Below are 25,841 nucleotides of genomic sequence, written 5' to 3' on the forward strand. Positions count from 1 at the left end.
CGACTAAACTGATTCTAGCCATTTAGTCAGAAAGATGGACATGAATAGCCGACTGGAGGTCATGTTGGGGTGGCTGTAGCGTAGAGCAGGTCACCTACTAACTGGAAGGTTGGTGGTTTAATCCCTGTGTGCTCCAGTCTGCATGCCAAATATCATTGGGTGACCCCATGTGATGCATCCATTGTAGTATGAATGTGTGTGAATGTTAAATGGGTGAATGAGGCAGTTGTCTAAAGCGCTTTGAGTACTCAGAGTAGAAAAGCAGTATATGAGAACCAGTCCTTTAACCATTTATCATGTTGTAGGCCTCCGTCAGTGCTCCTCCTGTTTCCCCTCACATAAAGGAGCTGCTTGCTGGTGCCCTTCTACGGCCTTGACCAGCTCATCTCATGTAATATTTCTTCGAAACTCTTGAAAATGTGCTGGGAGACACAGCTGAACCTCTTGCAACGGCACGTATGAATGTGCCATCCTGGAAAAGCTAGAGTACCTGTGCGACCTGAATGAACCGCATGTACCATCTCATACTACCAGTAGCTACAAGAACACTAGCAGAAAAAACACCTGTAGCACAAAACCTATAAAATCCTGGCCTTCATGGCCGCCTATCTTGTTGCTTCTCCCTGTTATCACTTTCATTTGCGCCAGAGCAGCAGAAACCGATTCATCCTTCGGTGATCTGGGTCAGTCTTCCGAAGTTTAAATGACCTTGTGTTCTACTGCGATGGTCGAACGTTCCCTTGACTTTTGAGGAGTGTAATTATTTGAAAATGAAGAAAAATGATACATGCTGCTTTTAGGGGGTTTTTTTTCTTTCTGTTTCAAATAAAAATGTCAGATGTCAAAGATGAAAATGTAAATTGAAAAGCTTGATGGAAGGCATTTATTTGTTATCACTGGAGTTGGTTGTGTGCCTCACAGGATACAGATTTCAACTTATTCAGGATGCAGCTGCTCAAATTCTACCCAAGATTTGAAGAAAAAAAAAAGGATCATGTCACTCCAGTTACTCCATAACCTCTGCTGGCTATGAACTGCTTTCAGAAAACATTTTAGGATTTTCCCCCTGGTAGATAAAGCTTTTAATATCTTTCTTTCTCTCAGTCTACATTGTTAATAGACCTCTCAGGTCACAAGATGTTTCTCTCCTTCACAGATCCAAATCATTTCAACATTTTTTTGTGGCAAAATTTAAGCCGCTGAGAGAGACATTTATATACATGAGGCAAATAAATCATGCGTAACTTTGTAAGTTCTCACTATGTGTTTATTTGGATGAATGCTGTCTCGTAACTGGGTGAACAAGCCCCTCTGACCTCTGGCACAGTATAGGCATGCTAACAAACTCAGCCATCTGTTCAGCGCCGCTGGCATCAGGGGTCTGCTTTGTTGCCCTACTGAGAAAATACTCGAGGGGACCCCACCAGTCCTGCTGCATGACAAACCTGCTGACCGAACACATCAGCATACACACGCGCACATCCCATACGACTGTGCAGTTTATATACACTGACTGCAACCATCAAATGCACTCACAATCTGTGCCTAACAATCCCAGCTGCTCCCAATCTACATGACATGGCTGCTGTACAGCAACACACGCTAACGCAGAAATCTACAGCACACAGAAGTGAGGAAGGAGAGGCTACTTAGTACTCACAACAAAACCCAAGCGTAGGAGACTTTGAATTCTTTGAATATAATCTACTTATTATTCTGTTTAGAATTTGCATTTGTATTATTCTGCCAAATCCAAGGGAAAAAAAAGTTTACAAATATACCCAGAAATATATTGAAATATACTGATAATGAGCAGCATTGAAGACCAGTAAACAAGTCCACGACTAGTGGGACAAATATAAGTACTATGTGTACTTTAGGCATGTGCATATACACTGGATCCATAAGTATTTGATCAATGACACTTTCTGCCTCCGTACATTACCACAGTGGACTTTCTAGTACAGGGTTGGACTCCCTTTACATTCAGAACTGCCTTAATTTTTCATGGTATGGATTCAATAAAGTGCTGCAAACATTCCTCAGAGATTTTAGTTTATGAGACTGACATGACAGCATCATACAGTTACTGCAGATTTGTCAGCTGCATATCCCAATAATTCCCCACTGGATTCCGATATGGTGACTGTGGAGGCCATTTTAGTACAGTGAAACCACCATCATGTGACTTGGTGCATTATCCTGCTTGAAGCAGCCATCAAAAGATTGGCACGGTGGTCATAAAGAGATGAATGTGGTCAGCAACAATACTCAGGTAGGCTGTGCTGTTTAAACGATGCTTAGTTGGTACTAAAAAGCCCAAAGTGTGCCAAGAAAATATCCCCACACTATTACACCATCAGCAGCCTGAGCCATTGATACAAAGCAGAAAGGATTGTCATGGGCTGGGTCGTGTGACCCAGTGTTTGAGTTTTATGTATTTTTGTATCCATTTTTCATCTAGTTAATTTCTAGGTGGCTATTTAGTCCTTTACTTCTTAGTTGTTTCTGTCATCTCCCCCTGTACTTAGTCTCCCTGATTCGTGCGTCTACCTGTCATGTTTCATGTCTGTGTGGTTATGTTAAGTTCATGTCATGATTTATCTTCATGTCTCTGGGTTTCCTGTTTTATTTTGAAAGAGTCTGGTGTTCTTTGTTCACTGCGTTTAGGTTTACTCTCCCCTGTGCTGTAATTATGTTTCATTCTAGTAAGCTGTGTCCTCATGTGTCTCCACTTCCCCTGATCACCTCATGTGTGCATTTAGTCCTCAGTCTTGCTGTGTTCAGTGTCGCGTCGTCTGTGTTCTCACCTCCATGCTTTCACGGTCAGTCTTTGCAGTGATCATCATAGTCTCTGAGTCTTCTTAGTTTGTCACAGTATTAGTTTTCCCAGTTTAGTTATAGTCTAGTTTAGTCACGCTATCCCTGCTTTGTTTGTACACTTTGTCTTCAGCCATAATAAAGGCTCGCTTTCTGTTAAGTTCACTCCCGTCTACCCACTTGTGTACGCACCTGGGTCCATCACACACACCACCGCACGGCCTGTCTCCGCAGACCGTGACCAGGATACATGCTTTCATGTTATTTATGCCAAATTCTGACCCTGAGAGCTGTGCAGATTTGGAGCTGACAGCAGCCATGAGACGCTATCCAGACGAATGTTTCCATTTCCTTGTTAACTGTTAAAACATGCATACAGTCTTACAATGATGCTCAGTAAATAACTTTATTGTTCACAAAAATCAATATACTGTATGCTGTACTCTATTTTTTTAATACACTGTTAAGCTCTTATTTTCTTAGAATGTTAAGTGGCAGAAACGAAGGCAGCTACATGCCATATAAACATTTATGGCAACACCCGATTAACATTTCTAAGCAGTAGAAATCTATGTGGAGCTGAGTGACAGATGTGGTGTACTGCTTGGGTTTCTTCCTCCTTCCTATTTCATATCTTCGTTCTCGCTCCTGCTCGCTCTTCCTTTTACCCCCCCCCTCGTGGGGCTCCAGGCTGCGACAGTGTTGTCTGCGTGTGATTATCTGTTCCCCATGTGCGATCGCACAGCCTTTCTTGCTTCATATCCTGTCAGACAAGCATGCTCATATGCACACATCTGCACACATACAGATAAACAATTTTCACAGGCGTAAAAGTACAAATAGACACAGAAATGGAGACACAAAGGTGCCTTTGTTAACAAAAGCATTATAACAACTGAATGCCTTTAAAACATTGTAGAGATGAGGCTCTGGCTCATTAGCCACCTAGATCACCTCCTGTTTGTCTGCAAAGCCCTCTCCATGATCCGGCTCCATCTTACATGCCCAACATCTTATACTCTACTTCCAGGTCCCTCTGGTCAGCTGATTGGACCACAGTCAGAAGCATCCAATCTAGATTTAAACTCAGAGGAGACTGTGGGTTCTCAGCATTCCCCTCACATTCAAACCTACCCATTTTCCACCAAGTCTTTAAAACTAGACTTAAAATGTATTTTTATTCATTAGCATTTGAGTCTTTCTAAATTTGCTCATGCACATTTGTTTGCCACGACTGTATAGTTTAGCACCTACTGGCACTTTATTACTTTTACTTAATTCTCATCTGTTCTCTTGTTTTTATCCATTCTGCCTGTTGAACAGCACTTTGATCAACGTGTGTTGTTTTTAAATGTGCTTTATAAATAATTTCGAGGTCGAGAGTATTAAATTGCTAAAACCGTCAACTGCTAAAGGGCCACAATTTTATCCTGCAGCACAACTGTCTCCATTAAACTAAAAGACTATTTTTTTCTGACATGAATAGACGTAAAACCAGCTTTGTAACTAACAAATACGCAGCTTTGAGATTTGTTTATTCTTTCCCCAAGCTAGAGGAAATAGCAAGGACAGACAAGACCAAGCACTCAGTCATTCGCCTGATAAACAAAAGGGTGTTTCTTGTCATCTCATTCCTGACATGCGTAAACTAGCGGACCATATTTGTCCAGGACGACCACACAGACTGTTCACATATGTAAAGAAACCAACATCTGTCTATTATAAGGTCAGCCAGGAGATCTGTGTCAGGCGGCTAATTTGTGCAATTTCTGAGCTGGTCAGTAGCAAACAAACCATTTTTACTTTGACATGGGCAACTACTTTGTGGGATATTTTCATTATTTTTGTCCCAATTAATTATGTTGGTCCAATGACTGATAATACCAAAGTTTTTTTTTCTTTGAGGTCAGAGATTGTATTATAAATATCTCACTCCTGCATCTTTTTTTTTTTATTTGTTTCATTATTCTACAGTAATTGCTTTTGTCTTCCCTGTGTCTATGCTTCTGTTTGCAATTTTGTTTTCAGAGAAAGACAAAAACATTAATTTAATGGGAATTAAAGCAAGAGTGACATTGTGCCTATCCAAGCATCGTGTGTTAAAAATGACTGCGGGGATGCATGGGTAGAATACAGATGAGCCTCAGACCTTAAATTTATGTTTTCTGTCTCACTCTGTGTGTTTTCTGAATAGAGCTCCGGGGTGCATTCACAAAAGAGAGCCGTGGTGCTCCACAGAAAACAGAAAATCATTCTCCCATTCAATATATTTCTCTCCAGGTCACTTAGTGTGGAATTATATTTCCACCATATATTATGTAGCCAGAGAAACATCATCTGTGGCTGGTTATTTGGTAGGGCTTATCACTTAGTCATCTCTACCAAAGTGTTTGACGTAGCAATTTCAGATAATGTTATCCCAGCTTGGCACCGCACGCCAAGAAAGCAGCCAAGTCGGAGTCAGTCACTTTTGTTTATCAAGCAGCCCATATTTTTTTAAAAAAAGATCACTTATGTAATGCGGCTATTTCAGGTCTGACTGTATTATATCGTATTAGTCAGTCAAAGAAGTGGAAAAACACAGGAATGAAAGGAGCACAGCATAAATATACAGATAATAATCTTTGCATAGTAAACAGATGGGAAGTATGAAAGATGCTGGAGCGGTGGCCGATGTGAGATCGCAGCATCTTACCGAGCAGAGATAAAGAAAGAGTGCAGAGGAGAATAAGGGGCAGTTGTGCTCCAGGCATTCCTCTCTGTTGCTGAGATTTTCATCACTGTAAGTCACCTCTACTGCAAGAGAAAGTGTTTATAGGAGCCAGTGGCTTGTGGAGTAATGAAAGTAGGAAGAAAAGAGAGGGAATAAAAGAACATGATGAGGCTTATGGAATGAATGGGCATAGAAACTGTGGAGAAATATAAGATGGAAAGAGCCAGCTATGTTTCTGAGAAAACAGAAACCGATGGAGATTAAAGGGCAGTGGATGTCAGCTCAACTGCTAAAAAGACTGACTGACAATAGTCCAGCTGCAGGTTTAGCTGCAGCACTTTATGTTTTCCTGATTATCACAGATTTTAATTGATAATATAAATCCCACAGGAAGCAAACCACAACACAGCAATGTGATTCAGCCTTCTTCTTATTTTTCATTAAAAACCACTGACAGTAAATCACCAGCAATGAGGTGATTAAACAAATGGGCAGCTGTAGCAGCTGCGGTTATTAGTGACTCATTTACCTGGTATGAGAGTTGATAATTACAGCACAGTAAATCTTCCACAGAAGACAATTTGGACATGTTTAGATGTTTTAGAAGGATTGATTTGGATGTGCTAATGCCCAAATGCATCAGATTTTTAAACACTTAATCCACAAAAACACTTGTAATGTAGCTGGCACCCAACACCTTTCCCCCAATACCTTGGATTTTTATACTCTCCTCACTAATTGCTTTGGTTCATCCACCTGTGCTTCACAACTTTATTGTTTTGGTTCACTCTCTCTGGTCTCCTCGGCATCATTTATGGCAATTAAATTAAATTAAAATCTCAGTGAACAAGTTGCACAGAAAACAAACACAGAAACTATGACCACGTAAAAATCATAGAATATTATTTAGGAGAGGATGCAAAAACAAAACCCTTTAAAACTGCATTATTTTCCCAAGTAGTCATACAAGTTATGTGGCCTAGTCATGTTGATTTCAATGACTTGCATGTTTCATTTTCCTGCCCTAGTGAAGTGCGTTGTAATAAAGATACTGATGAAGGCTTTGTCTTATAGAGATATTACTCCAAATGTCACCTACTGATTCTTAACAAGTTAAATTAAAAAGATTTTTCAGGCCTCTTCTGGGAATAAACTGTTTTGTAGACACCACTTACAAATTGCTTTCCCGCAAAAATGATTCAAACATCAACATTATCTCCTTAGTCAAAACTGACGTTGTGACTCATGATGGCAAAAATGATGGTTTTACATGAAAGTAGAAATTTCAGTCCTCTATTACAAAACAACAAACACAAACGCTGTTTGGATTATTGCAATTTATTTGATGAAGACACTGTCAAGAAAAGACTTCCACACAGTGCACACAGGCTACACAGACTAGCATTACTAGTTGCCTGCCATCCCTTTATCCATCCCTCCATCGCTCCCTTATTCAGGGTTGCTGGGACACCACTCTAAGCAGAGAATCCCAGACCCCCCCTTATATCCACTTCCTCCAGCTTATCCGTGGGGACACCAAGGCATTCCTAAGCTAGCTGAAAGATATAATCTCTCCAGCATGTCCTGGGTCTCCTCCGGGGCCTCCTCGTGGTATGACATCTTGCCCACCTCAAATGACTCTTTTCAGTGTGGAGGAGTAGCCCCTCTACTCCCGAGTGCCTCCTGAATGACTGAGCTCTTGACCTTATCTCTAGGAGAGAACCCAGCCACTCATTTCTGACGCCTGTATCCACAACCTCATTCTTTCAGTCCCTAAACAGAGTTTGTGACCACAGGTGAGGGTAGAAACATAGATTGACAACATTTATCCCAGTTATTACCTGGGTTCAAGCATTTTGAGACGACAGTAGCCTACTGTGTAATATCAGCCAACCATTTGCACATATCTACCAGCCTCTACAGCTCAATCCCCATGTTGATCAGTTACTTCAGTAGGATAAGAAATGGTCGGAGGTCTTCCTCTTTCATTTTGTTCTTCTTGATAAAAGGATAATACAAATACAAATTTCCCTTGCTAAAAAAGCAAAGGACATCCAGGGGACACTGAGGTAGTGAGTCAAGCTCAAGGATAGGGATGCACCGATACCGATACCGGTATCGGGTATCGGCCTCGATACCACATTTTCTAAAGTACTCGTACTCGTTAAAAGCCCCCCATCCCGAGGACCGATACCACGGTCTGAGACCTGTCTATGTTTGAGCGGCATGTAAGGGATTAATCACAGGCGCCGAGTGCCCGCCCCCAGGCCCCGGCTGCAGCTCAGAGCTGAGAGAAGGGCAGGCGAGACAAGTCAGCCGTATGGAACTATTTCAAAGTGAACGAAGACGCGAAAACAAAGGCGGACTGCAAATTGTGCTCAGCGAAATTGTCCAGAGGAAGCTCTAAAGGTAGCGCATTTAACACAAGCAATTTAATCAAGCACCTAAAATCCCAACACAACAACAAGTACAGAGAGTTTACCCACGCTTATTTACCCACGCTTATTTACCCATGCTTATTAGCACAGAGGAGCATAGCTGATGCTATAGCAGTGGGGCGGAAAATAGTTGGGCATTTTAAACATTCCGCCTTAGCTTACTCCCGCCTCGAGGACATTCAGGGACAGCTCAACCAGCCAATAAAGAGACTGCAGCAGGACGTACAGACGCACTGGAACAGCACGTATTACATGCTCCAGTCCCTCATTGAGCTAAAGCGAGTGCTGGGTGTGTCCAGCACGAACTCCCTGACTATCTCACCGCTCACCAATGGGCTCTTATGGAGACGACTGTTGCCATCCTCGCCCCCTTTAAGGAACTAACTAAAAAAGTGAGCAGCTACGATGCACTAGCCTCTGATGTCATCCCAGCTGTGACTGTGCTTGTGAGACTTCTAAACAGAGAAACAGACGAACAAATTTACAATTAAATTTTGTTTTTTTTGTAATTATTTATTCTGTAATATGTTGCATACAACATGCTTTTCATTTTAAATAAATGTTCTTAATTCCAAACTAATCCCTTGTTTGTTTGTTTTTTGTTAAATTATAGGACTAAAGCTGTTACCTGCAAATTTAAATCATGTTTTTATTAAGTACTCGGTATCGGTACTGAAATGCAAGTACTCGTACTCGTTTCCAAAAAAGTGGTATCGGTGCATCCCTACTCAAGGAACTACTTTTCAAGTAATTTCTGCTGTTTTATTAGTTTTTTTCTTTCTTTTTTTACCTGCTGGAAATCATAATTCATTTTCCAGATATATTTGTATCTAACCTTGTTGTGTGGATAGTTTTTTTTTCTGCTTCGATCAGTTTTGCAAAAATTAAATTGACATCTTTAATGTTTCTGTGCCCCCCACAAGCAGATTGCAAACTATTAAAGCATGCAGATTCTTACCAGGCATGTACACACTTTTATGCAGCACGAGTAATGGAGAGAGTTTTTGTGTTGAGTATGTTTGATGTAAAGACTGAGTGGAAGAGAGAGAGAGAGAATGTAATTACAAATGTCCCCAGAAAGTTAAAATAACATTCTCAACAGCAACGAAAAAATGTTCTCTATTTACTTCCCCTCTTATAGGCTCTGTGGAACAAGATGTCATAGATATAGTTAGAAAATATGTTTCATGTAAAGCATATGTGCGCAATATTATTATTGCTTACACACATGTGACGAAGCTTCTGATTTCATTAAAGCAGGGTCATGTAAATTGTGCCACTTTTCTATTTGACAGGGACACTTGCGGTGTTTCAGACATGACTCTGTGTTTTCTCAGTTCAGCCTCTCAAAGAATGCAAAGACTGCAGCTTAAGACCTTCACGGATTTAATGTACTGTACTTCTAATAATGCACTAAAGGCAACATATCCCTCGTCGCCTACAGTATAGCTGGGCTATTTTCTTTAACGGACACTAAGTATACTTAAATTTTTATAAATCACAGATGTGCCTACCAGCATCAGACACCCTGACATTACTGAAGTAATGGTGCATAAAGAAGGTGCTTTTTATCTGACTTCTATGAGCTAAGATCTGAAAGACCTACATCAGCTGACAGCAATGGCAGCTGGAAGCGATCACTACATAATCCTCCTGTCGTGCCCAATCAACAACTCTCTCTAGTCTCCTTCCAGTTCTACAGCTAGATAACCAGATACGTTCCTGTGGGGTGTGCAAATATGCAATTTTAGCTGTTCACAAACAGTCATACAAACTTCATCACATGTCAGTGTCAAGCTGTTCAAATCCGATAAAAGGGTTAAAATCAAGATTCTTAAGCTCCGAACATCATTAATCAACCCAGGATTAAACTTTGTTATAACTAATGCCATGGCTAACACCAATATTGGAAAACACAAAGTTATACTTCTATTTGATGTTTTATGTCATCGCCCTTCCCTTTACTCCAAGTCCCTCTTTGAACTCTGAGATCTTTTATCCGATTACTCGTAAAGTAATCTGTGTCATTGATCATTCAACTCACTTCGATTCAATAAAACTTTATTGATCCCGAAGGTTGGCCCCGAAGGAAGTTGGGTAGATCATGTGCAGATGTTTGAGATTATAGACTTCTCTACAAATGCAAATAAATTCACTCAGATATAATCACACTTGTGATGTTGTGACATACGTACCAGAAAGTAAACTTTTAATTATTTCCAAAATAATGCTTGTTTTTTAAAGTCATTAGATGTATGCTGTATAATCATTCTACAATTGAAACAGAACAGTTAAAATAATCCTTTAAAGTCCAAAATTACCATGACATTCATGCTTACAATTAGTGTAAGTAATCTTCTGACCACAACTGTATCTCCAGGCTTGCCTTCTTTCAACAATGCAATATTGTCACAGTTAAGAAAATCCTTACAGCATGTTCTGATAGCTCCCTGAAAAGCTTTCAGCTTGTGCAAAATGCTGCAGAGGTCATAGTTCTCTCATATTCATGTCTCTTCATTGGATCTCTGTTATATGCAGAATTTAATTTAAAATCCCTCCTCTAACATAAAGTTCTAAATGATCAGTCCCATCATATCTTAAAGACCTCATAGTACCGTGTTATCACAATACAGCACTTTGTTCTCAGAGTTTGGCTGACTTGTGAGTTTCTGAAAGTAAAATGGGAGGCAGAGCCTTCAGCGATCAGGATGCGCTCCTCGTGAGTTTGGGCTCAGGAAACCTCTCTACTTTTATTACTGGGCTCTAAACTTTCCTTTTTGCTTTTAAGTTTAGCTCATGTGACCCTGAACAATCCTTTAATTAGGCTCGGGCTGTTGGTGAATTGCCCAGGATGCACTGAGCTCCTCTCTTCTAATTTCCTCTTTCACTCCCCATGCATTTATATGCCACAACTGCATCTCATTTCCATATTTTATACTTCCTCCTCTTTGTCCGTGCTCTCTTTGGATCTTTTCTGTAGGTATCTCTGGCTCAAATGTTGTCTCCCCTTTCTTTCTCTCCTTACTTTGCTGTCACCAGAACCATGGTGGCCGCACTCCAAAGACTGCTCTTCATGTTAAAAGGGAGTTTTGACGTTTGACTTGCAAATATACCTGTGTGCTTAATGCCTAAAAAAGGAAACTGACAAGCTGACTTTCTCTTTTATTATATTTTAAGATATTTGCCTCTATTCACTGGCCACTTTATTAAAATCACAAGTTCAGCTGCTCATTGAATCAAATATCTAATCAGCAAAATCACCCAGCAGAAACTCAACGCATTTAGGAACGTAGACTTGGAATAGATGACCTGCTGAAGTTCAAACTCAGCATGGGGAAGAAAGGTGATTCATGTGACTTGAATGTGACACGGCTGCTGGTGCCAGACCTGCTGATCTGAGTATTTGAGTATCTAATCTGCTGATCTACTGGGATTTTCATGCACAGCCATCTCTAGGGTTTAGGAAGAATGGTCCAAAAAAGAAGAAAAAAAACATCCAGTGAGCAGCAATTTTTTGAGTGAAAATGATTTGATGATGCATTAGATCAGAGCAGAATCAGAATCTTATCAGACTGTTTTCAGCTGATAAGAAGGCAACGTGATTTAAATGTATGCAGACGAGCATCTCTGAAAGCACAACATTCGAACTGTGAAGAAGGTGGTCTAGAGCAACAGAAGACCACACCAGGTAGCTGGGATGATGAGCCTTGAAGAACACAACTTGGATCCATGTGGATCCATCCTGCTTTGTATCAGTGGTTTAGGCTGCTCGTGGTGGTGGTGTAATGGAGTGAGAGACATTTCCTTCCCATAATTTTGGCTCCTTAATACAAATTAAGCGTTGTTTAAATGCAACAGCCTACCTGGGTGGTGGTTTTGATATGTCCATCTTCTGATGGCTGCTTCCAGCAGGATAAGACATGTCACAAAGCTCAAATCACCTCAAACTGGTTTCTTGAACATGACAATGAGTTTATTGTACTTAAATAGCTTCCACAGTCAACAGATCTCGACCCAATAGGCAAACGGTTATCCAACAAGCTACCGAAAGGGGTACATAAAGTGGCCAGTGAGTGTATATAGTCATGTGTGGAAATTTAATTAAAGTACACTAAAGTTCCTATCTTCATAGTAATACAGGAATCTCTCACAAAGAACAAGAGCTCGGTTCAGTGATCCGTATTTAGCCAGGAGTCAAAGAGAATGATGGATGGCAGTGGCACAGGAAAATAAATGATATAAACCTTCAACAAATAAGACAGATCTTAAATCATTTACTTTGACGAAAACAGACTGCTACCGTGACACTCCAAATGGTACTGCTACAATGAGCTCATCACGTGTCATGACTAGTTTACTAAGAGGTCTGTTGATCTGTGAGTGGCTGTAAAGAAGACATCATTTTATATATAATTCTCCAGTTAGCACCACATGACTTGGGTACAGCTTTCCTGCAGGAGCAGCTTCTTTCATCTCTGCAGGACCAGGCTGCACCCCCACTGAACTGCACTGATTAAAAGCATCCACTCCAGTTTGTCAAACCTCAGAAATGACCTTTGCAAAGAGGGCCAGTCCATTTCTCAGTAAACAAGACCAAGAAAAAAAAGTGCCATGCAATAAGCGTGTGCTATCGGCATAGGAAATTTTATTAATGTCTACACTGTCTTTTGCCCACAGCTAACCTGATGAACATTTTCTATGGATCTTAAATTATTTTTATTACATGTTAATAGTAAATTCTCGCACTTAACCTTCAAATATATAACTATATTATAGTATTTTTTTAAAAAAAAGGTTAGAAAACATTGACATCAATTTACACCTGAAGGCCTTTGAATGTCATCTCAATTCATTCCCTTCTGTTCTACTAAAAGCCACTGATGTGGATAAATCCCTGAACTGATTTATGATCTTTGAAGGCACACACTGAACTTGTCTTTTTGTCTGAGAAATACTGTAGCGTTAAATCTCTGGGCAATATGTAATTCATTACAGTGGTTAGATAACCACGCAGGAGAGTTTCACAAAAGAACGTAATCAAATAAATTTCTCACAGGGAGAATTTGTTAGACGAACCACTCGATCTGAAGTCTGCACTGAGGTCTGAATATGAAAACTGTTGAACAATTATGTTCCTCCTGTCAGTACTCTTTGTTTCATAAATATTTATACTGCTCCGTACTGGGAGAGCATCTTTTTATTTTCTCAAAACACAAAGAATGTAGATGTAGACATTCATTGATTTTCTCGATTGTGATTAAAAAAAAAAGCTCATTCGCTAAGAAAAAATCAAGAAAAAGTCTTTTGATCCAAAAATAAAGTGTAGCAGTTCCTGTATTAATCCTGAGGACCTTGAAGTGAAAGCACAAGGGAAGGGTAGACGTAAAACTAAGCAGAAAAGAAAACGCTAAATCTTTAAAATCAAAGGAAGTTCTGTTCATTGAAATGTAATAAAAATGTTCCTGTATGTACATTTTTCGGCCTCATTAACTCTTATTTCCTGTGAGGAAGGGTTGGATCAGAAGAAAGTACAAAGCATCCGACATATATGAGATCAAGCCATCCATGGTCTTGTTTAAAATTTAGCGACAGTCTTGAATAGAACTGAAAGAAATATTAGAACGTTGCTGCTTGTAAAGAATTGTGTTTTATCAGATGCTTTGCATGCACACAAACAAACTGAGCAGCACAAAGAATGAACGCAGATATGCATGTTTCATGCTCAGTGATTTTTTTTCCGCAGGCATCAAAGTACATATCTCTGCCAGCCCCGTGTTTATTAACTGCTTTCAAAATATTCTTGTTATCTAACTGATCAATTACAAAATATTCACCACATGCAAGGTAGCCTGACCCGGTCTCTTCCACTTTAAATTATGCCTTGGACTGTGTAGGAGGTTGTTTTCTCAAGTGGTTTTGATGCAGAAGCTTTAACCTAAGTTAATCACCCTTTCCGATATTAGGCTGGCATCAAAGAACTCAGCGTAATGTGAAGCGGTCACTGGTAATAACATAATCTCTGTAAACATATTCCTGCATAAAATCATGTAGACTGTCTAGGCAATGGACAACACCTACTACATTTACTCCCACAGCTCTGTGGTTTCTGTTTGTAGACATTTTGTAGGTACAGTACTGAACAATTCTGTCTGTGCATCCTAATGCAGTCCATGTAGAGAGCAGAAGAAGAACGCACTGGTCAAAATACAATCTCTACTATTGTCTTGTCAGCCATTGTATGACAAGAGTAGCTTTTTATTAGCTGTTTTAATTATAAGCACATGTATGCAAAGACTAGAAACACTGACTGGCATGTGGAACACAAGTGTTGACCTGGACATCAACATTATCCATTGTCTAAACATCCGCTGACTTCATCAAAGCCCTCTAAACATTGTTTGCTGTTCTCAGCCGCTTAAGATACCAGACAATAGCTGGTGTTTTCCCAGATTGATTGAATAATACAGTGATGCGAACTCTGGAGGTCTGTCCAGCTTTAAACCTGCGTTTCTTTATTGTTGTTATAATTTAGATTTACAGTGGAGGACAAACAAAGCTTAAGTTATTCTCACACATTCTCTGCATCCCTGAACTTCTCTATGACTTACCTGACAGATGTGCCCAGATCAGACATTAGCCAATGTTTAACCTGCCAGCTCCCTATTTACAAAGTCCATGTGATGTCAGATTAACCTGATGCATTCACTGCTGGTGAGTAAGTCTTATGTTTGCTGCCTGGTGCACATTCAGGTCTCTCTCTCACCTCCTTTCTCAGAGAGCAAATGCATCTCAAATGGTCGATTTTCTGTTGTGGAAACTCCAGAAAACATCCCAGCCTGATTCTCCCAAAATTGTCCAAAGTTCATGTGTAAAATTGCCTTTTGTCACCAGATCTTTGACGTGAACTGGCTGTATTGAATCCAAATAGCCATTGTCCAAAACACCAGCAGCTCTTGTTTGTTACTAGCAACTGTGAGTACCACCTCCACTGTTTTCAACTGATCTGTAATTCATAATATTCTACTTTCTCGTTAAAACCACATTAAGAAATCATGATAACTACAGAAACAATCATCATCTTGAAACTCTGTCAATATAATGGTGTTAATCTCATAACCTTATTTGCAATGCATTTATATGCAAGTTTTTAGTGGACCAAATAAGAGATGTTGCCCTGAACACAAGACACTAATGAACTGAATAAATCTGATTCAGTCATTTAACTGATTTGATACTTGGTTATGTGACTGGATACAGTGACTGCCAGCCTTTGAGCTTTGACTAAAGTGACTAGAATCAGCACAGGGAAATTGGATTTCTATGTCTCTAAAATGATGCTTATGATGTTTCCTGCAAAAGAGCCTGGTTAAACAAAGTTTGCACTACCTGTCTGACACTAAAAGAGCACACAAGTCCCGGTGACGAAGGTCAAGCTGCTTAAAATATGGATATTTTCCTAAGGATTTATTGTTGGGCACAAAACCTTCAAAGGCCAATACGTGTTAACCATTTATTCTATCATAGTATCTATTAGTGTCAAGTGGACACTAATGCTGGCCAATCAAATACATGGAAGGGTCGACACCTGGCATCATTATAATTATTTACCATTTTATTCTGCAAAAAAACTATAAATTGCAAGAAATCTGATGACCTGTAAGAGTTATAAAACTGCCTCAAAGAAGATATCTTACTGTGCAAAAGGCCTCCCTGGTAGCAAACACACACTGAGGGCTATTTTGGGTCTGCAGTTCAAAGTTGGAAAATATTACCCTGTACTCATTATGATTTAATAAGATGAAATCAGGGCAGTTCTTTCACTTCTTTTGGCCCTTAGTGGTCAAAAATGACATAATGTAGCTTTAAATACAAGCTACAGTCCATTTACGATCTGGCCGCTATTATCATCATTCAGTGGGAAATTTTCACTATCATTCCAGGCAATTTGGACCTTCACTATGGATGTGTGAGCAATGTAAAAACATCACTGCACTGATGTGTGTGTGGGTGTGCAGAAATTACCGTGTGACTGGTCCTCCATGTGTCCCAGCGTTTCGATCTGCTCCACCAGGTCATTTGAGTTCCACTGACTCATCCCCAGCAGAATGGCGCTCTTCCCCTCGATAACATCTGCTGGGACACACACACACACGCACGCACAAAATGAAGTAAGGACAGTGCAGCAAAAACAAAGGCCTGTTCTTCTTTCTGCATATCAATAATATTCCAAGTTATTGAAGCTTAAACTGATCAAAGTGAAACAACATTAAAGGCTCAGAGTAGACTTCTTCTCTGTTGTTTCCTGGCATCTCACATGTTCTCATGTAAAACTTTTAGCACTCCTTCTACCGCCTTACACCTGTAGCAAATGGTCAACACTCTTACATTTTTATTTTGGTTTGCCAAATAGTGTATGTTTATGCCAAATGCAAACACATCTTAGTGTGTGGTAGCCAACAACTTGGCAAATAACCAAAAGAAAGGCATAAATAGCTATTTATGCCTTTCATCGCCACATAAGTGAATCACAGACATTGTTTATTAATGTCTAAAACATTTGGCACTGCACACATGTCTGATAAGCACATACCTTTCACATTGACTTGCTATTGTGTTGTCTTAAATTGGGTTTGGATGATGTTTGGGCAAATTGATCTTTCACGTAGCTGTTAGATGATCTGAACACTTGGAAAAGTCAGTTAATAAATTGTAGAGCAGCTGAAAGTGTGAATATTTTTAAACCTAAATTTAGAATCTAACTCTTGACTTAGGAACATAACAGATTCTATGGCAGGGATACTGCATTAGATAAATAATAAATACACCACTGGACCAAACCCAAGACAATATTTTGTGGTGTTAAGCTTTAAAAAGGTTATCTTATTATTGAGAACTTGGCAATTACATGTTTAAAAATAAGATATTGTTTATTGAATGGAGGACCAAGCACAAAAATGTAACTGGAATGTGTACTATCAACACAATAACTGGAAAATAAGCATCTGTAAAATGCAAAATATTTTTCAAATGCTGTTTTTTCATGCAAAATAAATGTGATCCACGAGATCCAATAACATTTGTTAAGTCAAAATGAGTCACGAGATTTGTTTTATTTTTGGTGTGCGGGGAGCCAACTTGCCTGTTGTGGACCTGGCTTGTATATGCTGCCAGCACACTGTGGAGTCATTTGTAACCTTAAACCTGCCAGTTGAAAGTAAATCTCAATTTTTTTGCCAATAAGACCCGATTCTTGCGTTGGGCTCTTGGGCCCACTAACCTGAGCTCAAACATTTATTTAAAAAGAAATTCCATGCGGTGGTAAAAGAGTTCTACCAGATCCAGCTTCCTGTTTCACCTACGATGCTTGTAGCCTGTGTAACAGAGCTTATTAATGGCATTCTAGGAGAAACAGGCATTCTATCATGCTTCTTACCTAGTTAGCAATGTTTTAAAGGGTATATTATATCGGTTTTATATTAGGTATGCTTTCTTTAAAACACAACTCACCACATTGTCATAGTAAATGACAGGCTCTACTCATCACAGCTTGTCATCCAGGACCGTTTGAGATGGGCCCTGTCATGCATGAAGAAACACCTCTACCTGACAGACTTTTCTCCCTAACATCTTGGCTGGCAGCCCTGAGAGACTCTGACGTGGAGCTACAAGCCCCGTCTATCTGGATCACACAGCAGCCAGAGTGCTGGTCACAGTTTGTCTTTCGCTATCTCCTCTGACTCTTTCACCCTCTGTGCCCTCTCTTTCCACTTCAATTACACAGTACTGGGATGAATATAATAATGCAGAAACACACACACAGACACACAGACACACGAACACACTCACAGTTTCAGACACATAGACAAGCACTAAGAAAAGGGAAAGCACTAAGGAGGAGACGCATATTTGATCCAAGCAAAGTGTTTCAGGATGTAAGAGGCCAGTTTTTTGGACAGGGGGAGAATGTAAAGTGGGTTTTACACAAAACCATGAAAACACAGGTTACTGAATATCTGTGGAAGGGAGAGCAGAGCAACAATACTCATCCAAGAGGCTCCTCTGAGAAGCAAAATGTATTCACAATGAACAAAAAAACCTCCACTTAAGCTAAAATCAGCATGGCACAGAAATAAGCTGCACACAATTTCATCTGCAAATGAGTAAAATAGTAACACCAGCTCAGGAAATCAGGTGGAGCACAATGAAATGTGCTGATAAGCAAGAGGGTAGTAAAGCCATTTATGTCCACCGCATCTCTGGCTTCTGGAGTATACGAAGGAACAGCTAAATCGGATTTGAAGAACAGGCATAAAGAGGAATGGAAGTGTGAGATTTGACTGCAGCTGACAGCCCTGAAGGAGGGAGAAAAGAGATTTAAAAACATCTCTCAACCTGTCAGCTCGCAGTCAGTTGTTGTCAGAGTGGAAGCTGCCTCGATTGACCCTGACCACGCCGGTGTTTTAACAATTCTCAATTTCTTCGTCTCATCAGAATGAGATGGTTGCAGGAAGGGAATACCAAAATACTACTTCGGGCTTTATTTTAGGTCCATTCAACTTCCGATGACTCGCTACGAAAATGAGATTGCTTTGGGGATTATCCGACAAAATGGCATAAAAAGGATGAGTCGGGTAAGTAGGCTGCTGAAGATGGATGGCACTGAAGTATCACGCGCAGCTCACATACAGACAATAAATATGTGATCAGTTATACAAAAGCCAAAAAGTGTATAAAGGATGTGTAGACACAAGTTTATGCCTGAAGAGGAAGGTTTTAGTTTTTCATCGTGTACTTCCAAGTTATATCAGCCATCTGACTTTTTGTTGTTGAAGACATAATAGAAATATTTAAATCAAGTCTTTTAATGTGTGAATTATCTGCTCTGTCAGTGTGACAACCAGAGTCTGTAAAAATACAGAGCAGATGGACAATTTATCACAAGTTTGTAGGAGAGGGACCCAAATGCAGACAACACAATAAACAACAAATGCACTTTTATTCAAACAGGTGGAAAAGTCCAAATTCCAAATGACAAAGCCCATACAGGAATGTACAGTAACATGACAGGGAAGACACACTGAGCCAAAACAGACATGACACAAGAGGACAATAAGGAAAAGTGAGGACAGCTGATGGATGTGATGCACAGGTGAACAGAATTTAGGTGATGAGACAAGGAGGAAATAAAACTAAATACAAAGCACAAGAGACAAAGGAGTCCTAGAATATAACAGGAAGCAACAAATGAGGGACAGAGACAAAGAATTAACAAGACACAAACATTTCTTGTAATTTAAACTGAATCACAAAAAAATAAACACAGTACTTGAGATGTAAACAGAATACAACACAACATAAAAGTAACCAACCTAAAAGCCAAAAAGATAAACTATAAACTTTACAAAATTTAAAACATTAGGCCAGAGCTCCAGGACCTCCTCTTTACACATGATTTGCTTGAATTCAAACGGTTTGACAAAATATTGCGTGATTTGAACAACTGATTTGATCAAAAGTCCCCAAGTATCGATTCCAAATGTTAAACTTGATTCTTTTCTCTGGAACTCTCAGTATGAGGTCCAAAGAGTGGCTGATGCAAGTGAAGATGATTAGAGAGTTGAGAGAGACAGCAAATCCACAGAGGACAAATAAAGTGGATGATAACCATTTCTGTGATTAAGAAAAAAAAACAACAACATCTAACCAAGTCAAGATCAATCTCGTAGAGGTATTGTTACTAAGGTCTACAATCAAGAGACACCTGCATGAATGGAAATACAGACGGTTTATGACAAGCTGCAAACCCCTGGTTAGATTAATGAACAGGAAGACCGGATTTGAATTTGCCAGAAAACACCTAAAAGAGCCTGCACGACACTGGAGAAATTCCTCACGCAAATGAAACCAAGATTAACTTGTTAACTTGTATCAGAAAGACAAGAAGAATAAAGTATAGAGAAAGAGAGAAAAACCTCTTGATCTGAAGCATGCTGCATTATCTGATAACATGGAGCCAGCAGGGTGCCAGTTCAGCTCGATGGGATAAGCAGGTAATCATATCTTGCATAGCTGAGAGCGGCTGGCCTGGGTTCAAATCTAACCCACGACCTTTCACCACATATCTTCCCCTCTTTCTCTCCCTCTGCTTTCTTGTCACTGTACCTTTTTAAATAAAGCTGAAAAAAAGAACGGTGGCATAGCTATGGCATGTACAGCTGCCAGTGGAACTGGGTCATTAATGTTTATTGATGATCGGTCTCCTGATAGAAGTAGCAGAATGAATTGTGACATGTACAGATTCTCTGCTCAGATTCAGCTAAATGCTGGAAAACCGATTGGACAGCGCTTCAAAGTACAAATGCATAATGACCCAAGCATGCGGCAAAAGCAACTCCAGAGTTTCTGAAAGCAAAGAAGCCGGACGTTCTTAAATTGTTCTTCAAGTCCCTCTGAATGTGTGGAGCTATTCTACAAAAAGCTATTCTACAAAAATAGCTGTAATTGCTGCAATAATTTTGTTAAAACCCTTGAATTACAGCTGAAAGTCTGCACTTCAATCACATCTTGATTGCTGGGTTTAAAATCCCTTGTGGTGATGTACAGAGGCAAAATTACAAAAGAAAATGTCCAAATTTCGTTGTCCAAATTTCAATGGACCTGACTGCAATTGTACAATCAGCTACACTAATGAGCTACTCAGCTTGTTCACAACTAGCGAAGTGTAGAGCTTGGCAATACATGAAAACATCTCTCCCATGCAGCCATATCACCATTCAGCCCTTCACCATAGCAACTGGGGTCGCCAGCGGTGGACATTTAATCTGACATTAGAAATCAATTTTGATTAATTATGTGATGTAACCTTTTCAGGATTTAGCAGCCTTGTCACTGCTGCCCCAAAATGCTGACTGCAGTGACCCTGAAGCTGCATGATCAATATAAGCACTCACCATTACTTTGATGATGAATCTGTTCTTCTTCTTCACACCACAAACTGGGGGGTGGGGGAGGAGGGGGGGGGGGGGGGGGCAGTATAAGAGGAGGAAGTAGGTGTAGCTCCTGCAGGGGCCCTGTAATTTTTAGTGACTGACATACTATGTTGGTTGTTGCATATAAGCAAATGTCCAAAACGTACAGTTTTTTAATATAACTTTGTCTTTTTCTTTGGACAAGTAATCATCACAAAAGCCCTGGAGGGCCCTAAACCAAACTAAAGATAACTACTCGATTACTACACTGTTTATTATCTCTATTAATAGAGGATGTGTCGCGATCCTGGGATGTTTGACCCAGCGCTTTGAGTTTTAATATATCCTGATGTTTATGGTTTATTTTTTAAATTTATTTAGTCATCTTAATCTCCTCGGTCGCTCAGTTATAGTTCTTTGTTTATTAGACTCCCTCTGTGTCATCACCCCCTGTGTTTAAGTCTCCCTTGTCGGTTCATCAGTCTGCTTGTCTTAACCTGTCATCTTTCTTGTCTTCGTGTCCTATGTTGTCAAGCTCGTGCCATGTCTGTCTATTATGGCGTTGGGGGTCTGCCTTCTATTATGTTTTCTGTTTTATTTTGAAAAGGTCTGGTGTCCCATGTGTGTTGTTTCACTTCCCCTGTGGCGGCATTGGCTGTATCCCAATTCAGGGTCTGCAGCCTTAAAGTACGCAGCCTCAACGATCCTCAAGGGCCGCGTACTTAAAGACCGCTAAGGCCGGAAGTGCGAGGCTTGTGAAATGGGACGGTCTAGCCTCCGTTGCGCTGCCCAGGTTGCCTAGCAACCATGATACTAACAGCTGGAAAAGTTTCATACAGCTTTGTTTGACAGAAATGAAGGAGAACATATTTTGTTCATTTGTTTGTTTGTTTCTACATGAGCTTTGATCATTCTCTGATTAAGGTCAGCTATTGAACGGCGTATATTTTAAAGTAAAGGCTTTAAAACCAAGTTAGTACAAACGTCACTAAAGTCACATAACTTTGCTGACATGTGGCCAACAGTAATGTTTTAATGTTCTTCGTTATTAAACATTTGCACATAAATAAGTGACATAATATTCAGTACTTACTTAAAGTTTACTCTTCGGGCGCCCCTCATCCGCCATTTTTTTCGGCAAAATTATCCACACCCACTGCCGCGCTATGCATTCTGGGATATGTTGGGCCACGAAGTCTACACCGCCACGTCCTTAAAATTCAGGGAAATTAAGGACGCATTTGAGGGCCGCATTTCGAGCAGCCTTCGAATTGGGACAGCCTTCGTCGCGTCGCTGTGACGTAATCGGCCTTAAAATGCGGCCTTTAAGGCTGCAGACCCTGAATTGGGATACAGCCATTATGTTCATTCTAATCACCCGTTTCCCCATTTGTTTCCACTTCCCCTGATCACCTCCTGTGTGCATTTAGTCTGTGTGTTTTCATTCATTCCTCATCCAATCGTTTGCTATCCTGCCATGTCATGCCATGTTTCCAGGTCTTCAGGTATTCATGTATTCAAGCCAAGTAGTCACGCTTAAGGTTTTTTCATGTTTATTTTCTCCTCGCCACATTTTTCCATGGTTAAGATGTTTCATGTTTTCTTTCTAGTTTTCCCCAGTTTAGGTTATTGTTTTTGCTCAAAATTATTTCCGCCCTTTTATTTTTGTACTGCTCAATCAGCCATAATAAACTACGCGTTTTCTGTTAGAATCAAGTTTTGTTTTTGCGTGTCTGCATTCGGGTCCTCCTCACTCCAAACAGTCTGCTTGAGACAGACTTTGACCAGATGTCATTAAATGCCACTACAAATGTACAAACACTGTGTAAAAGAGCCCTGGTTTGAAGCATATCCACTCACAATCAAATTAGATTTTAACCAAATATAGTTCAGGGAGTACACAACAACATAGTAATGCAAGTCTGACTTGCATTAAAACCCAATTTACAACCAAAACAGTCATATGTTTTAATATCCTGTCAGGCTCAGTCCTCTCGCTATTTAAATTTATGTCGTCAAATAACAAATCAGGATTAACACACAGCAAATTTGTTAACAGCTCACATCAATAAACAATCGAGTTGGCATTCGCCTAAGCAGCTAGAAGGCAAAAATAGTCCTGATGTAAAAAAGGAAAACTAAATAAACTAAAAAATAACTGTCTTCTCCTCATTGTGTATGCTACTCAATTGCTTTTGAATGCAAGATCCTTAAAAAAAAAAGTCGAGATGTATTTATATTCCAAGGTCTGTATTATGCATACAAGCAAAAGGCAAACGTAAATGTGATATCATCTAAAATCAAAACAGTCCGGCATGTCTCACAGCGAGGAGGACAAGGAGGAGGAAATCAAACAGTTTTGACCTAAAGAACTGTTATAGCTCATCAGGAATTTAACGGTACCACAGCTGACTAGGGATGAGTACCAGTATCCGGTGCCATCATGGCACCGGTTCTGACATAAACGGTAGTAACCAGACCGAAAAGCAGCGCACGTTTCGGTGCTTTATTTCGGTGCTTTTTTTTTCCTGAGCTGTGATACACTTTAGATTCTAGCCAATCATTTTACGTTTCCGAGGATAGTAGGCGGGTCCAGGTACGTACGTTCTTTTAGAGCAGCGCTACAGATTAAAAACGCCCAAGGCGAAGCGGTCAAAAGTCTGGCTGTACTTCACAGCAAAATATGCAAACTCAACAGCCTGCAACAAGTGCTTTACGCTGATACTGTGATACTGTCAAAAGAGGTAACACCTCAAGTCTGATGAAACAGCTGGCGACGAATAGCGTTTTTTTTAAAAGCAGAGAAATGTGCCGTATTTGATAGCTTGCTGCGAGACCTCACATCGAGCACATCTACGGCGGGTGTGGTGCCTGTTATCGGACCCGGAGTTAGCAACATCCCTCAAAAACCCGAAGAGGAGAGTCCTGGCCCCTAGCCCTGCCAGTGTAGCAGAAATGATGACGGATGATGATGGCAGCAGCAGCCGTTCTTCTCTGCGTGAGTAGCTTAATGTTGTTCGTGTGTAATTTACGTTAAGTAGGCTAACCACGTTATTACATTAATGCATGTAAGGTGAACTAGCAAACACCATCATAGCTACATGCGGCTCTCTCCTTGTTTGATGGCAGATACTCCCTTCACCCTGGCCAAAAAGGCTAAAACGACCAAAGACAAAGTGGAAAACAGCTAAACATGAGAGGTTTTTGGACAAAGTTGATGTTTTTTCCATTGTTTAAGCACTGCGTCCAGCCAAGAGTGATACCATATATGCCCCATAGCTGCAGAAAAGGCTAACATTGTTACCTTTTTACAAAAGAACAGCTGAACATGAGAGTTTTTTGGACCAATTTTGTGTTCTCCATTCTTTAAGCACCGGTTTAAGCACCGTTTAAGCACCAGCACCGTTTCAAAAGTACCGGTTTGGCACCGGTATCGGATAAAACCTAAACGATACCCATCCCTACAGCTGACACTTCCGGTCATTAACCGCAATAGAAATTTTGCTTTTACTTATTAATTATTTTCATTGTTTTTGTCTGCTTGCATTCATTTTAAAAATACTAACGACATGGTGCTGAAGGGGTGAGAGGCTGAAGTGAATGTGTAGGATTGAGAGAGACAAAACTTTTCAATTTTACTACTACAGATGGTGTAAAAAGAGGAAATGAAAGCAATTCTCATACATTTACACACACTGCTGTTGTTGGTAATACAAAAACAACACTTCACGTCGCAGAGAAACAGACTGCATTTCTACATTTACGTCTACGACATGACACAGCACAAACCACTCTGTGATGCAGGAAACCTTAATCATGTTTCGTTCCATTTAACACCCCAAATGTATGGGATTGGTGATGAGAAATGCCATTAACTGCAGCTTTTCTGCACTGCATTTTCATTTGGAAACAAAAGAGCCAAGAAGAATCGTAGCATTGTCTCTTAAACTGTTACCCTCAACCCAAAACAGGCCAGTTATCGAATAAAACTGGACTATGTTTAGTCTTACTAAGCAATTTTAATTAGAATTGCAATGTTTAGGTTAGCACAACTTATTCAGCAACGCAAGAGTAATAACTCAAAGAAAAAGCCTTTATTCTATTGGCTTGCTCAAACTAATGATGTCCCATCATGTTTCTGCATGTGGTTTCTTCACTGCAGGCAGAGCTTCAAATAATTTAACAATTTGAAAGTATCCTCTTGAAATGAATCGGTAAAACTCCTCCTAAGCAGAGTGGTTTGGATTTTCCTTGTCTTCTCTGAGGATAAGCTTTGAATGTCTTGTAATCTCCTTTCACTGGAGAGCTTTCTGGATTTGAATTGGAGGTAAACTTGAGGTTTACCTGCCTCTGGTGGAAAATTAATATTTTATGCTCATCGGTGAAGCAGACTCCAGAGAATGGGGTGGACGTTCATGAATCCGCTCAGCATCTTCACCGGATCTTTGTGGATGTCTGCACGTCAGCCTGGGAAACTCTGTGACCCCCAGTGTGTGTTTCGCTTCTGTTTTTGTCATCACTGTAGGTCAGCTCCAGAAGCCTCTGACGATGTGACAAACTGATTTTGTGTTTGCGTGTTGGGGTGCGTGGGGGCTTTGCTAAGGGGCAGCTGTGCACAAAGGAGTCAGGGGAGTTAATCAACAGAGATGACAGCATCAAACATCCAGCAAACAGCTGTGTTGCCTCTACACCATGTCACACAAACACTGGCTGACACGCAACAACATCAGTAACAAAAAAATAAAGCTCACAGCCTCAGTTCTCATCACAGACGTTGATGAATTTCATGTCTGCTTCCCCGTTTAACAATATGATTTACACTGTCATTTGTTACATCTTATTCAATTATTATAATTTTTTCTTACAAAAAACTGCTCAGATTTGTACTCTAATGCTACAGTT

The 25,841-nt window shown here is 40.2% G+C and overlaps 1 protein-coding gene across 4 annotated transcripts in view; it reads right to left on the reverse strand.

Moving 5' to 3' along the window:
* The window catches only part of pitpnm3 (PITPNM family member 3), a 101,297-nt gene that overhangs the window by 47,030 nt on the left and 28,426 nt on the right, over window positions 1-25,841 (reverse strand). For 3 of the 4 annotated variants that reach the window (XM_006801544.2, XM_006801541.2, XM_006801542.2), the window contains exon 3: window positions 15,994-16,104. In XM_006801544.2, coding sequence (XP_006801607.2) covers window positions 15,994-16,104 — 111 coding nt within the window. The remainder of the gene's footprint in view (window positions 1-15,993; window positions 16,105-25,841) is intronic. The other variant, XM_006801543.2, reaches the window with a different exon arrangement.

The sequence above is a fragment of the Neolamprologus brichardi genome, chromosome 14, assembly GCF_056152115.1.
Source record: "Neolamprologus brichardi isolate AB-2024 chromosome 14, ASM5615211v1, whole genome shotgun sequence".
Taxonomy (NCBI): Eukaryota; Metazoa; Chordata; class Actinopteri; order Cichliformes; family Cichlidae; genus Neolamprologus; species Neolamprologus brichardi.